Source organism: Geospiza fortis, unplaced genomic scaffold (assembly GCF_000277835.1).
Source record: "Geospiza fortis unplaced genomic scaffold, GeoFor_1.0 scaffold2, whole genome shotgun sequence".
In the NCBI taxonomy this organism is placed as follows: domain Eukaryota; kingdom Metazoa; phylum Chordata; class Aves; order Passeriformes; family Thraupidae; genus Geospiza; species Geospiza fortis.
Window position 1 is genome coordinate 1,042,645 of NW_005054366.1, and position 15,604 is coordinate 1,058,248.

The 15,604-nt window shown below is 49.6% G+C and overlaps 2 protein-coding genes across 2 annotated transcripts in view; one reads left to right on the top strand and one right to left on the bottom strand.

Moving 5' to 3' along the window:
* LRRK1 (leucine rich repeat kinase 1) overlaps positions 1 to 5,280 on the top strand; it is a 70,258-nt gene extending 64,978 nt beyond the window's left edge. The window contains exons 31-33 of the mRNA XM_005424230.2: positions 544 to 1,379; positions 1,952 to 2,053; positions 3,881 to 5,280. Coding sequence (XP_005424287.1) covers positions 544 to 1,379; positions 1,952 to 2,053; positions 3,881 to 4,058 — 1,116 coding nt within the window. The 3' untranslated portion in view covers positions 4,059 to 5,280. The remainder of the gene's footprint in view (positions 1 to 543; positions 1,380 to 1,951; positions 2,054 to 3,880) is intronic.
* A 5,221-nt stretch (positions 5,281 to 10,501) lies between these two features.
* CHSY1 (chondroitin sulfate synthase 1) overlaps positions 10,502 to 15,604 on the bottom strand; it is a 65,795-nt gene continuing 60,692 nt past the window's right edge. The window contains exon 2 of the mRNA XM_014308345.2: positions 10,502 to 13,982. Coding sequence (XP_014163820.1) covers positions 12,390 to 13,982 — 1,593 coding nt within the window. The 3' untranslated portion in view covers positions 10,502 to 12,389. The remainder of the gene's footprint in view (positions 13,983 to 15,604) is intronic.

Consider the following 15,604-nt stretch of genomic DNA (forward strand, 5'->3'; position numbering starts at 1 on the left):
TTTACTCCTTTTTGGAAGTGAGCCGGGTTTCTACAGCTGGATTCCTGGGATCATGATGGCTGTCTCTGAACATACTCCAGCTTGAATTTGTTAACCTTCAGGGCAGGCTGCCAGGTCCGTCTGTCCGCCCCTGCCAGTAAAGAGAGAGGTAATACTGGGTGAAAGGAGCCTGGCTCTGCAGCAGCTTCTAGGGAATGACTCCTTTTTGTGTTGTGTTATCACTGTTCTGGGGTAAGTTACTGGTGTTCTTGCAGAATGTGAGAAGCAGGCAGAGCTTCTGGGCATGAAAGCTCTTCTATTATAGAGAAATAAAGAAACAGGAAAAAATTCTTTGCTGTGAGGGTGGTGAGGTCCTGGCACAGAGAGGTTGTGGACTCCCTATCCCTGGAAGTGTTCAGGGCCAGGTTGGATGGGCCTTGGAGCAACCAGGTCTAGTGGAAGGTGTCCCTGCCCATGGCAGAGGGATGGAATGAGATGATCATTTAGGTTGCTTCCAACCCAACCATTCTATAATTCCATGAAATTTTTCTCTCTTTCTCACAGAACTCATATGTGGTGCTGGCTGGCTTGTCAGATGGGCTGGTAGCCGTGTTTTCAGTGTCCCAGGGCCTGCCAGGGGACAACTGCTCCTACCTGTGCTCCCACACAGCCAACAGGTCCAAATTCAACATCCCCGACAGCGACCCGCGGCAGAACCCGTACCCAGTGAGGGCCATGGAGGTCACCAGCAGCGGGGCCGAGGTGTGGTACAGCAATGGCCCCGGGCTCCTGGTCATCGACTGCGCCTCCATGGAGATCAGCAGGAGGCTGGAGCCCTTCAGCCCGCCCTCCGTCATCACATCCATCGCCTGCAACTCCGAGTGCCACGGCGAGGAGGTGCTCTGGTGTCTGGATGACAAAAGCAACTTCCTGGTGATGTACCACGCCACCAGCTACCAGCTCTGCGCTCGCTACTTCTGCGGGGACTGCAGCCCCCTCAGGGACATGTTCACCATCCAGCAGCCCTCGGCTGCCATCCCGGCCACGGCCCCCATCAGCCACGGGGTGGTGGAGAGCAACCCCCCGGGGGATGTGAGCATCATGTACAGCCCAGACGTGGGCACCCAGATCCTGAACCACCAGGACTCGCTCACAGATTACTGCTCTGTGTCTTCCTACTCCTACTCGCCTCCCAACGCGGTGACCCGCTGCCCCTCCAGCCTGCCCAGCTCACCCTTGAGCTCTTCCAGTGCACCCTTCTCCACGGATTTTGAGGAGTCTGAGAAATTCCACGAGCTGAAGGCTCCCCTGGATCATGATGCTTCACCTGTGGGTGATAACATGGAGCATCTCCAAGCAGTCAAGATTCTGCCTGTAAAAGACCTCATCTGGATCCCCAGGTAAGTGGGTCACTTAACCAGGCAACTTAGTCAAAATCCCTCCTGGCTGAGCATGAGATTAACTCAGGCTAATTCAGCAGCTTTTACATTCCCAGTATGATTCACCTGGCCAGAAAGTCAAGTTACCATTGAGAAATTCTGTTCCCAGTATAATGGAACATGTATTTTCTACACCTTTTGGAATTATGCAGTGTTGAGCAGAGTGGCCATGTAGAAAGCGTTGCTGGGTTGGTTTCAGCAGAATGAGAAGGGGGTAGTCAGACTCCAAGCTGTGTTTCCCCAACTACTGAGGAAACAAAGAGCAGCAGGCAGCCTCCTTGCTTGGACACAGCCCTGGCAAGTCCTGCTGCCTCCTGTGGAGCTGATGGGAACCTCTGGGAAGCTGATTTTGCTTGTGACAGGATCTCTGTCCCCACTGCACTGGATTCAGGATGCCCCCGTGGCATCATCGTGCCCCGTCCCCTTGGCTGCAGATGGGCATGGAGCAGAGGATGGATATCCAGCATGGATCCTCCTCAGCTGACAGCATCCCCAGTGCTGAGGATGTGACATTTCCCTCGTTTCTCTTCCAGGAGAGGAGGGGACATCATTGTGATCGGGCTGGAGAAGGAGTCGGGCACGCAGCGGGGCAGAGTGATCGCGGTGCTGAAGGCCGGGGAGCTGGCTCCCTACGGGTGAGGCTGGCTGGGCACACCAGGGGCACAAGGGGGCACGGGGGGCTCTGCAGGCTCTCAGGGCTCTTGGGAACATCCTCGTGGCTTCCAGCAGCTTCTGAGGAGTTCCCAGTGGGAGGACACAGTTGCTGGTTGCACATCAAGGCTTTTAGAGAGGGGCAGACAGCAAGGAGAGGGCTCTGTGACTGAAGCCTGGTCTCCAAAATCCACAGAGACTGAGCACCCCATAATGACACAGACAGGGCTGTGCACAATGTGATCGAGTTGGCCTGATCCTGCCTGGTGCTGGCTCCCTTTGCTCTGAGGGCACCTGGCAGAAGGTCAGAGCAGCCTGGCAGACTCAGCCCTGTGCTCAGAACAAGAGGTGTATTTATGCAGAGCACGGCGCTTGTCTGTGGCTGCATTCACGTGGGTCAGGTTGATGTTCTGGCTCTAAATGAGCACCTTTGTGCTCTGGGCAGTGACAGGCCGGGGGACGGCTCCTGGAGCACAGGGGAGAGCAGTTATATACGTTAATTTAAAATGTTTCACACAGAGAAGGAGAGTCAAGGAAATAAATAGCTGTTATTCTTTCACTTTGTTTCTTACTTGGATTCTGCAATTCAGAAAAAAACAAACAAATGCAGGTTAAGCAGTGCTAAGGATTATAAATGATCGTTTATTACTGCCAGGTAAACACAACAGGAGATCAAAGGCTCCTGCCATTCCCTCTACTCTGAAATGAGTGTCTTTATCAGCTAGCTGGGAGGAGAGAATTCTCTTTATTGGTCACAGGTACTCTTAGGCTGGTTTTGTTTAACTGAGATTGAGTGTGGAGTTCAGGCAAAGTGATACCACATCTCACACCTGTCCTGCCCTGCTGCCTGGCTGGACCAGGCACCGTGGCCACTGACCCTCCCTGTTTGAGCAGCAGGATAAAGAGCAGAAGGGGAGGAATGGGAAGGGGCTGCTCAAATGGCAGAGCAGAGCTGGGAGGGGAGGAAAGGGAGGGGGCTTTGTAGGGGCAGTCTGTTATAACAACCAGCTGCCAAGGACAGTCCTGTGGCCAGTGCTCCCATCTGGGCACCTTTGTGGGGAAACACTTTGGCACCAACCTTCCCCATCTGCTATGGGAGTGGTAGAAGGAGCCCAGTGAGGGCTGCAGTCCTGTCCCTTGGACCCTGCAAGGGAAAAGTGTCATTGTCTGCCCAGCCACCTCCCTCTGAGGTACCTGCAGGGCCAGCTACAACAGAGACATGAAGGGAAACACATACAACACAGACCACACGGATCCCTGAGTGCTGCCACAGCTGTGCCTGCTGCTCTGGGCTCGGGCCTCAGCCCCTGAGCTGACACAGGCAGGCTCCATCCCACTTCCATGCTTTATTCCAGGCTCTGGAAGCTCTCAGCAGCCTGTCAGCTGTGTTACGATGGAGCTGTTCTGAAAATGCCCAGCTGGCAGCAGGAGCAAGAGTCTGTGGATTTAGCAAATCAGGAGATTAGCAGCAACTTCAAATGCCATGGCAGACTTAAGCCCCCACCTGCATATTTAGGCACCTGAATCCCTTTAAAAACCTTTTCCCATGTCAGTGAGCTGCTTGGTTTTGATGTGACACAGTTTCTGATCCCTCTCTTTGTAACATTCTCCTTGCTGAAGGATTTGCAGCTTATAAAAAGCTTGTGTAGCTGGAAGGGAAGCTCATAAGCCAGTGCTGTGCTCGCAGAGCTGCCCTTCCCTGCAATGCCCTTCCCTGTAATGCCCTTCCCAGTAACATCCTTCCCTTTAATGCCCTTCCCTGTGACATCCTTCCCTGTAACTCCCTTCCCTGCTCTGTGCTCCTTCCCCAGGACGCTGGTGGACGCGGCTCTGGTAGCGAGGGACACGGTGGTGTGCTGCTTTGAGAACGAGCACATGGAGAGGTGCCTGGCTGTCTGGAGGGGCTGGAGTGCCAGAGACTTTGACATTTTCTACCAGGCCTACGAGGAGCTGGGCAGGCTGGAGACCTGCATGCGCAAGAGAAGGTAGTGCCCGTGGCGCTGCACCCGACACCCAGCGGGAGCGTCCTGGACTCGGAGACACACCAGGGCTCGTGGGGGGAGTGTGTGTCTGGTTTGCTGCTAGTGAGCACCCTGGGGTTCCCAGAGCCCCACCAGGGCTTTTGGGGAATGAAGAAGCCGCTGGGAAGGGCTGGGAGCTGGGCCAGCTCCGTGCTCTGTCACACACTCCCCTGTACTGGTGAGAGCAAAGGTGGCTGCCATTCTATTCATCCCCCGATTTCCAGTTTGTTCTTCCCTGTTTTGAATTCCTTCCTCACCTTCAGCATGCCCTGGCTGCTGCTGCTGCTGTTGTTGTGTGTGTGTCAGCCAGGAGAGCTCCGTGGGCTCTGCCCTGGGTGTCTGAGCACATCCCAGTCCCGGCTGCCTGCTGGCCGGCAGCGCGGGCACTGAGGGCTGGTTCACCCTGTTCCCAGGAGGAATGCATCTGCTGGAAACCCTGCGCTGTGGGGCTGCTTCCCACCTCCCTGCAACTCCATTAGTTAGGGTGTGTGTCCTACTTCAGGTGTAGTTCCTGTGTAGAGACACCCTGGTGTAGGAGCCAGTGAGAAGCTGTGGCTGGCCACTGCGTTTCTGGTTCCTAAAAACTGTAGTGGTGCAGAGTTCCTGTGAGGGAACCCAAAACAACCTGCCAGGAATGCTGCACCAGGAGTGGGTGAGCTGGCTCATGGCACTGCTGCCTTGTCGATGGAGCTGATGGAAATCAAAGCCACTGGGTGTGACAGATATTCCTGATGGAAGAGAAGGGAGCCCCTGACCAGGAAGGTTTATAAGCTGTCTCTGCTCCACTCCTGTTTCTCTTGGGAAATGCACTCTGGAGCAGCAGGAACACAATAAGCTCAGTTTGCCTGTGTATCTGTGCAGCTTCTGCCCACCACAGCTTGTATTTTATCCTCGTTAGTGGCCTGGGATGCTGTATTGGCTCTAAATCCAATTGCACTTAATTATCCCAAGCATGTACAGCAGTGTAAAAAGTGCCCCCAGCTAAGCACCCTGTATAAAGGTGTACAGTTTGAATTTTGGACCTTTCTTTTTCTTTTTTTTATCCCAAGAATCTTGTGTGAGCATCGGCAAGGCTGGCCAAGGCCGAACGGGCAGGTTAACCCTCTGGTTCACATTTCTGTTGCAGGCTGCTAAAATATCCTTCTTCAGAAACAGAATGTATCTTAAAATAAACTGATTCCTCCCCAGGATGGCACTGCATTGGTGGTTTTTATTGGAAACCCAACTGGCACAGGGTGTTTGGGGTTTGCAGCGTGATTCAAGTGCTGGTTGTGATGAGCACAGCTGGAGTCAGGGCTGTGAGTACAGACCGTCTCCATTCCTGGCCTTGCCTGTGACTGTCACCCTGTGCCTCTCCAGCAGCTCATGAGCAGGTGTGGTAGCACTAAAAATTCCCTCCCTTGCCAGGACAGGCTCTCTCCCTTTGTCTCAGGGCTGGGGTGAGGTCTCATGGTCACCTTTTCCAGCTGCCAGATTCCTTTGACTTGCAGGAACTCTTCCCATGATACCTGAAGCCCCAACAGGAGCTATAAAGGGGTTCATTCTTTCATTCAGCCTTGCAGGTTCCCTTCGAGGAAACACCCTGTGGAACAACCACAACAGTTCCTTATTGTTCCTCTTTACCAGAACACCTTGGGTGCTGTGCTGCCCCCAAAGCCAGCGTGGGCTTGTGCCAGTGCCCATGGGGGAAGCTGGAGCATCTCCCAGACCTTTGGTGGGCCCTGGCCAAGGCCTGGAGACAGCAGGGCCTTTGTTCTGCTGGACACTGCTCTGGGGCTGCACAAGACCCTTCCTGACACACGAGACATCCCTGCTCCTTGCCAGGTGGGTCAGGGTGCTCAGCTGGGGAGGGCACAAAAGGGGGTGGCACCTGGATGGGTTTCATGGGACCTCTGAGTGGTGGGTGTGTGTCCCAAAACCTCCTGGGAGCAGGGGGTTGGTTCCCAAAAGCAGCTGAGAGCCTGAGTAATAAGAACAAAATTCCCCCCTTCAGCAGACCTGAAACCTCATTAGCACAAGGCTCCATGAAGTGAGCACTGCACGTGCTGCAGGGATGATTCCCCAGGGGCAGAAATAAACAGACAGTAAAAACAAAAATCAAGTCCCACCAGTTTGAGATTTCAGTGCTCCTGTTCTCCTGATGGCAGGTACAGGTGAGGGGCGTCAGGGGGAAGGGATGGGGTCACAGCCAAAGGCAGGAAAAGCCCCAGAGCCTGGAACAAAGGGGCAGCAGGAGCCCCAGGTGTGCGTCTGGGGGAGCTGCACCTATCTCAGTCCTCACTAATTTATTTCAGCTGATAAATATGGGCCCAAGCAAGGCCCTGGCAGGGGGTTATTCCTTCTGCTGACAGAGGAGAGGCAAGAGAACAGCTTTGGGCTCAGTGCTGGGGGGGAAGTGGATGCTCTGGGAGTGGATTAACCCCAGCACCAGCAGTGGGAGGGCAGGGGCTGCCAGGGGTGTTATTTACTCATCAAGGAAGCAAAATGAGATGAACAGGACCTGCCTGGGATTAACTGAGCCCAAAAGCCCCCCCAGCTTCACTCCCTCACTCCTGAGAGCAGAGCCACACAGCTCCCTGGGCTTTTCCCTGGAGTGCTCCGTGGTCCTTTACCTGCTTTGAAAGGATTATATTCAATTCCTAACTGGATAGTGATTCCTGTTCCTGGTTTGGGCTGTTTCTTTGCTGGCATCAGTGCAGAGTCAGGCCCTGGGATGAAGAACAGCTGTGCCCAATATCCCAGTCTGGGGCATGGCCTGAGTATTTCTGGGGGGAGGCATGATGTAGGGGCAAATCACTGGTTGCATCCCATATCCTGATGCTCACTCAGGACGTTGTGGGGCCCCAGCACTGTGGGTGCACAGACCCCACCAGCCTGGGGCTGTCCAAACCCAACCTACCCCTCCATGTGTAGGAAAATGGGAACATTACAGCTCATTCTGCTAGGAAGGGAAAGAAGGGCTGGCTCTGCCTCATGGCACACAGTGCCCTGCACAGTGGGCAGGAATTGTGAATTGATATATTAGAGCAAAACCCCACCTCCTGTGCCCCCAGGACAGGGAGGGCAGGTGAACACTGACACAGCAGCTGGATGCTCCCCATCCCACACAGCACCAAGGGCTCTCAGCTTCAGCATAAGGAAAAAGGTGATTTCTAAGGGAGGTGGGGAAAGGGGCAGCACTGGCTGCTTTGTATTCTGCTACCGAAAGGACAGAGGAAATGAGTTTTCTTTAAAAGCTTTAAAAGGACAGGAAATATCCTGGTTATTTCAGGCCTGTCCTTGGCTTACCCCTGGGATGGGAGCTGGGTTGGGCCTCAGGGCCTTAACCCAGGTGGAGCAGGGTACGGATGGGGATGGAGATGCGAATGAGGGTGGAGATTGTGATGAAGATTAGGGTGAGGATGGGGCCGGGGATGGAGCTGGGGATGGGGATGAAAATGAGGAGAAGGATGGGACCAGGAATGGGGTTGGGGATAAGAATGGTGCCTGGGATTGGGCTGGGGCTGAGCTCACCTGGGACAGGTGCTCAGCACTGGGGGAATCACTGCCAAGTGATGCTGGCAGAGGGACAGAGCCCATCCCCAGCCCATGAGAGGAACATCCACAGCAGTTCAGGTTTCCCAGGGCTGTTATGGTCCTAGCCCAGCACTCAGAGCCATCCTGGCACAGCAAACAGCCTTTATCTGCCCCACATCCCAGCCTGTTTGCACTGGGAGTTTGTTTTATCACAGAACCACTTTAAACTCTGCCCCTTTTGGGAGCCCTCTAGGTGAAAAGTCAGTAAAACACAAAGGTGGTGTTACTCTTTTGTCTTCTTTTTCTAAAAGGTGGAGCAGGACCCTGACAAAGTCCTCTTGACACCCCCAACCAAACAGGGGACCCCCATTTCCAAGAGACTCCAGCCCAGCCTGCTGGAAATGTTGGAGCCAATTCAGGTCAATTAAAGTTGAGGTTTTTATTGAATTAAAGTGTGAAAGTAAATTTGGCCAACCCAGTATTTGGGCTGGGTTTTTTTTTTTAAATGTTAATGTTTTTCACCCCACTCATAAAAGTGATTTAGAAGGTGGCAGGGATTCCTGGGCTGGAGGAGACCTGGGACATGGTTCTGGAGCTTGGAAAGGACATGGACACGTTCCTTACACCTGGGAGTGTCAGCAGCAGTTTGGATGTGAGGAATAAAAGTGCTTCTGGCAGCAGCAGCCAGGTAAAATCCAGGAAAATAGTTGGAAAGGATTCCTCATGAGATGCACTGCCTTGGCTGGGGAGCCCAGGTTGTCTCCAAGGCTGCCTAAGCCTGGAAGGAGGTGGTTTTTGAGCTCCAGCTGGGATCAAACCCCTGAATCTGCTCTGGTCAGCACAATAACTCACTGGGTACAAACCCATTCATTAAAACAGGGCAGTGTCCCACCAGCCCAGGGATCACCCAGGCCAGAGCAGAGCAGGAGCCCAGTGGGGCCTGGACCTTCTCCCCATTTTTAATGCCTCTGCAAGATTTTCTTTCCAAAAGCTCCCGGCTGTGGCTGGCTGTGCAAGCCGAGTAGTTTTAGCAAGTATTCATGCGAAACAGCTCAGGATAATAATTTGCAATGTAAAGTTAGAGGCTTCCACAAAAACTCAGAGTAAGCAGATTTGGGTCAGCGGGACTTTGTGCTGATTGTGCTGAAAGGAACCAGCCAGCCAGGTCCAGGGGAGCCACATGGGGCTGGAGCTGGGCACTGAGTTTTCCGGGTAATAAACTCCCATTGTGCCCACAGGACCAAAACTTGAAATCCTTCCATGGGCTGTCACTCTGCAAAGTCACAGAAAATAATGTCACATGTAAATAGTCACATCCAGCATGACAGTCACCAGGAGTACCCACTGCCTTTCTGGACTCACATTTTCCCCATCTCTTTTTGCCATCACTGATCCTTGAGCAGGAGGGAAAAGCTTTTAGAAAACAGAGTTAATAAATCCAGCTCCTCATCCAGGGGTGAGCAGAGAAGGTGAAGGGTTTGACACCATGTGCCCAGGGGCTGCAAAGCTCTGTGTGGGTGGGAGTTTTACTGCTCTGAGGATGCCACAGCATCCAACCCAGGTTACCTGCACCAGAATAACGAGGGAAAGAAGTGTCTCACATTTTTAATTGTTTTAATAAAGAACAGAAGCATCTCTCTAGATGGGACATGACTGGGCACCACATCCTTCATTTTCAGGATGACACCATCTCATTTTCTCACACCTCTGTGGCCCAGAGGAAAACCCTCCATGATTTTCCTGCTTCCTCAGGGTGAAGGAAACTTCTGTCCGAAGCAAACAACCAGAATAAATTGAGGATGAAACGTCCCAGCCCCAGAAGGGATTTTTGTCAAGGCTGGGTTAGCACCTACCAGCTGATGATTTCCACTTCTGTCCAGTTCCTTACAAGTGGGGCAGCAAATGCCACTTACTTTAGTATAAAATGGGGTTTATGTGTTTAGACTTTGTCATAAAAGGTTATAATTAAAACTTTACTTTAAAATGGACTTCTCTTAAGCTGTGAGTCCATAAAATATGTGATCAATTGCGATGTGAGGCCTCGAGGGCTGCTGCAAGCTTGGTACAAAACTCACTTTTAATAGAGATTTGGTAGCAGAATTAGAACTGCAGCAACTGAGAAAAAAAACCCAATACCACATGGTGCTGTTCTCAAAATGGCTTTTTCCAGTTACATTCTGCTTTTACCAGCTGTTATGGGCTAAAAAAAGTCCTACATAATCATAAATGTTAATAAATACAGTACAAGTACAGGCTTTTTTCTCTCTGTTTTGCTCCGTCTTGCTCCATTTTCTTCGGGGTTCATTTTCTTTAAACTCTCTTTTTTTCTGTACCACAAATACATTTACCACAAATATAAGTTGGGTTTTTTGTTTGTTTGTTTTCTTTTTGGTGTTTTTTTTCTTTTCCCTTTCCCTTGTGTGAAGAAACACCTCTGCAATCCCTAAGATCCTTGCTTTGGGACTTAATTTTGTCCTCACACCAACACAAAACAACTCCTAGAGCTATTAAAAAATAAGTGCTCAACCCACTTAATAATTGTTTTTACAGTGTTTTGAACACACAAAACATTAGGGCGCCATGCACCCTTGTCATTGTATGCATTTGAAATGTACACTTATGGGTATTTTCAGGCAGCAGAAGTACTTTTAACATTTTCATGAGGAAAATGTCAAACCCAGGGAATGGCACAGCTCATCAGCACCAGCTCCTGATGAATGGGTTTGTTCTGCCTTCCCTCAGAGCCAAGATTTAAGCCCTGGGCTCATCCCAGGCCACAACACAGAAGTTAAAACCCTTTGGAAGAGAGAGATCCTTTTACCTGGACTTACTTCCCAAGTGTGTGACCCTGTGCCTCTGCTGGGTGGAACGACACGGACTGACGACGTGAGCAGCTCCGATTGCAAATAAAAAAATCTTTATTGCATCTTAGAAGCAAGTTTAAAAAAAATGAAAGAAAGAAAGGAAAAAAAAAGAAAAGAGAGGAGGAAAAGAAAAATTTTCCATGCACCTACATCCTTGGGACTGTCACCAGAAAATGATGAACACTGTAAGACACAGACTCTTTGCTAGCTGCAGTTCATACTCCATACACGTGTAAACAATGGTTATTTCTTCTACTGGAATAGCAATTGCACTGTAAGATCCCTTCAAACGTGGCAGCAACCACCAAAGCCTTGGGTTTTCTCCATTCCTTCACTTGCCTCCACTTCCCAAAGAGCAGGCAAAGTGGAACTGAGGGCAATGGGATGAAATGGGGCTGGAGGATACGATAGAAAAATATATTGTTCGCTGGTTTTTATTTTCTGTTTCTGCTGAGCAGGATATTTACAGGTACATAGGTCCCAAGAGATCATCTGCTTCAATGACAATGTCCAGTCACTGTCTAAGTCTCAGTGTACAGGGTTCCCTATCTGGCTTTAAGGCACTTTATTTCGTGTATTTTCTCTTACCTTGCTAGGTGTTAACTCATAGGGATCACACTTTCCTTGTATTCAGCCTCCTCATCCCCAGTTCCTCTTAGAATACCAAAAAATTCCTAAATTCACTGAAGTCATTCCAAAAATGTTGAAGAAATTTGGGGGAGAAAAAAAAAAAGATTCATGAAAAAATATTTTAGAAAGTAATCTTTGGAGATCATTTACTGTAAGTATGATGTACACTACCTTATCAGTGAGAAGATGCAATACATTCCTAATATATATATATATATTTACACACGCATATATATATATATAAAATATTAAAATGACTAACAGATATTCAAGGAAAGGTCAAGAACCTAAAACAATGGATATTAAATAAATTAACGGTCTAGCAGATACAGAAAAAAAAAAATAATCCCAAAACAAAACTAGCAATCCAATGTAATAATTGTTCCCACTAACATCAGGTGACCGAAGGAAATGGACGCGATCGGGGACACTCGGGGCAGAGGAGTTCTCCAGGTTCTCCTCGGGGATCTTGGATTGTTCATTGTGTGCTGTCGTTTGGCTGCCAGAGATTCCCATCCCCAGCCCCTTCCCCTGGCTCCTCAGCATTCCCTGGTCCCCGGCTCAGCCTCGGAGGGCAGCTGAGGACAGAACACAGAACCCACCACGGCTTCCCCCAGCATTCCAAACACAACAATTTCTACAAGGACTGACCGGATCACGGCTTGTGCTTACTTCCCTCCCTCGCCTGCCCATCGTAAGTGGAGGTGTATTTTTAAACTGAAATAATCAGCTATTAGGGAAAAACAAAAAGCCCTCCTGCGATTACCACCCTTGCTCATCGCCACAGCGACTCGGATTTTCTAACGCAATTTGAGAATTAATGGCTAATCCTGAACCAAAGGAGCAGAATCTTTGCACGGTAGCAGTCACACCAACAACATTTAGACACAGCGTTTTGTCACTTGGCTTTGCACGCTCAGGTCCACATTTACAGAATCCCAGCCGTGAAGACGGCAACGGAAACGGTAGGAAACAATCTTTTGTTCATAAGGAAATTCTAATTCAAGTCAGATTTCCGCTGATCAGATAACTCTTAAACAATTTTTTTTCTTTTTTTTTTTTTTTTCTGTTTGAAGGCAAATATTGATCACAGTTTTGTTCCAAACCAAAAACACAACAACAAAAAAACCCAAGGGCCTTGTTCTTCTCAAAACGAGTGCTTTGTAAGAAAACAACGATGATTTCTAAAATATATCCTGTGTGGTCTTTTAAAAGTGAATTATCAAAAAACATTTTCCCAAAAATAAATTAGATAATTAAAAAAAAGTCTTTTCCAGCATAGCTGGACATTAGGCTGTCCTCACTGAGCCATTAGTATTGCTGCTTTTCCCAAAATTTGGGTCGTTTTTTTCAAACCATATTTCAGCCAGCTGTTGTGTGGACCCATACGTTGAAGCTTTGGACCCCAAGCACATCTTATATTGTTTTGGATCAAGATTAGGGTCACAAAAAACAGGGTGATGCACATGGACTACTCCAATTTCTTGGCTTCTGAAAGTTTTTAAGCCAGCTTGAATGACTTTATTAAATAGATCTACATCTTCAAGGCCCCAACCTTGGATGGAGACATCAAAGCCACCTGCTCGAAGAAGGTCAGCTTTGTAAATACATGTGATACCAAAGCCATAGTTCCTCCAGAAACCTGTTTTCTGAGTGAAGGCAAAATGATTGTCACTAGGAACCTTTCCATTATAAACAATCTTTGGATCATACTGGCTAAAAATGATGGGAAAATATACTTGCTGACCCAAAACTGTGTTGGCTCTACACCGCTGGAGGAATTCTGTGGTAAACACTAAGTCAACATCACAGAAGAAAAGTAAAGACTCATTCTGGAACTGAGAAGATCCGACTTCCAGAGCCAGCGCCCTTGAGAACTCCCCCGACACCGGCAGAACCTGCATGTCAGCCTTGGGGTATTTGGAGCGGTAATCTCTCATCAGCTCAATCTGCTTCGCTTTGTCAGGGTTGGAGTTGGAGTTGAAAAGCAGGACAACCAGCTTGACGTTCTGGTTTGGAATGAGGCACGTCTTTTCAAAATTCCCCATGAACCTCGCAAACATGTCAAACCGCCCGGAGAGAGGGATCAGGATGTTGATCTTCTTGTCTTTGAGCTCCTTCCTTTCTGCTTTGGACCTGCTGAGCTGGAAGGGGACAAACATCTTCAGTGAGTTGGAGAGGAAGGACAAGGAGCCAGAATCCTGGTTGATTTTGCTGGCCAGCTCTTTGGCATCCATCTCTTCATGCTCCATGAACTGGATCTTGCTGAAGGTCTGCTGCAGGTACGCGTGCCTCCTCACGGGGACCGTCATCTTCTTCCCCTTGTGCTTCTTGTAGAGAAGCAGCAGGTCCAGCACGTACTCTGCTCCGTACATGGGGTTCACCCTGCGGTATCCATACTGTATCTCCTTGAAATCAATGATCCTCCCCCGTGTCTTGGCGTTGGCGTTGATCATTTCCATCACCTGCATCACGATGTCATCCAACGCCTCGCGCTGGGACGAGTCCATCCCTCTGCGGGGCGGCTGCCCGTCGGCACCCGAGTACAGGTATTTCCCCGTAAGGAACTCCCACTCCAGGATCTCCTCGCGGTGGCGGGGCTGGAAGCGCATGAAGGAGGGCGGCATGCCCAGCTGCAGGTCCTCCTTGTGGATTTCGGTGTTGCTGTACTTGCTCATGAGCACGATCTCGCGGTGCAGCTGCACGGTGCGGTGGCGCAGCTCGGCGATCTTGCGGCTCAGCATGTAGCTGTGCAGCCTGTACTGGTACGGGGGGTTCTTGTTGGGGTGCAGCGTTATGGCTCGGTGGATCTTGCTGTTCCTCAGGTCACGGATGTAGCCTTTCTTGTTCTTCTCGTAATTCTCGTAGAACAGCTGCTGCATCTAGGGGGGAGAGAGAGAGAGAGGAGAAGTCAGAGCCTGGCAGAGCTGACCCTGTGAAAGTTTGCCCACGCTACCCCGCTGGGAGAGAATTCCCCCTCGCTCACAGGGCCAGAAGGCTTTCTGAATAAGCTGTGCTTGGGTTTAGGCACAGGTTGTAGCAATACCAGCTGCTAGTCAAGGAAATTAAGAGGATTATTCATTGTGAACTGGTGAAAGAAACATCTATCATGGATTTGGGATTACTGCAGCCCATTCTAGAGGTATCACCAGCGGCCAAACAATTCTGCAGTAAGTCCATTGTAAGCTCATTTCTTCACAACAACACACCATCACCAGAAAAATAACACCGTGAAGTGTTCACTGCAAAACTCTCATTATTCATTTGTTTTCCATTGTTTTCATATAAATAATAAAGAAGAATAAAAAGGGATGCCATGTACATACTAAGCAAATCTGACAACACCTTTTCCATTACACCCAAATGCCATTTAAGCATTAAAAATCCAGGTTTAGGCATTAAAAATGCAGGTTGCTGAATGTTTTAGTCAAGATGCCAAATATCCTACCTCAAGTGCGGCAATCCAAAGCTACAGCTGTCATTTTAAAATGTCAATGGACAGTAAAGCGCACCTGAGATTCCTAGAGCTCCAGAAGTCAGGTAATACAGGGTGCATGCATACACCAGAATAAAAACATCCTTAACGTGGCATTTGCTGTTTCAAAAAAAGAAGACAGTGAGCTGAGATTAGATTGACAACTCTCAGGAAAGCAGACCAACCAGCCTCACAGTCCTCAGCAGCTCAGGCAGTAGCTGGTATCATGAAAGGCAAACCAGGATGACATTGTGGTGAAAATAAACTGAAAACAAAACCTTGAGACCAAAGGTATATACCAGCTTAGATAATGGAAATTTAAAAAGACCATGGGCAGATTCTATGTCACAGCACAAACGTCATCAACCTGCCAGAGCTGACACAGCACCCTCATTCAATAAGGGATCCAATCTCTGTTACTGGCAGTGGAATCTGCCACAGGAAACAGAGCAATAAAGCTTGTGTAAAAGGTCAGCAAAGAGCCAAACTCAAAAAAAGAACCACGGAGAAGGTCTCAAATATGATGGCAATCAAACAGAGCACTAAAAAGGAAATCACCAGCACAGAAACCTCCTGCTCAGAGCCAGCACAAGTCCTGTTTTATTAGGCCTTCGGTTGCATTTTTCCCATTATTGTGGACAGACACTGAAGCTCAGGGATAAACTTACACCTGGATTTAATTGCTCTATCTCCACAAGCTGGCTGTGTGCATGCTGAAACCTGACATTGGTGTATCGCCGCCGACAGCACGGAGCAGCCTGAGCCCACTGGGAGCAGGGACTGAATCTGAGCAAACGTAAATCACTGCAAAGGAGAGAGGGAGGGATTGCAGCAGGACTGAGAAAGAAAGGACGTTTATTTTGTGGGTCACCAGCAGTCCCCCACCCCCTTCCCCTTCAAGTTCACCTTCTTCCCGCTCTCCCCAAGTGATCCCTGCTGCGTGCACGCTGTCTGGGAGCAATCCAGGCCAGAGGATGGATGGATCTGCACGGAACGCAGCCAAAGGAGAACATCTTGGCCATGGCCCCT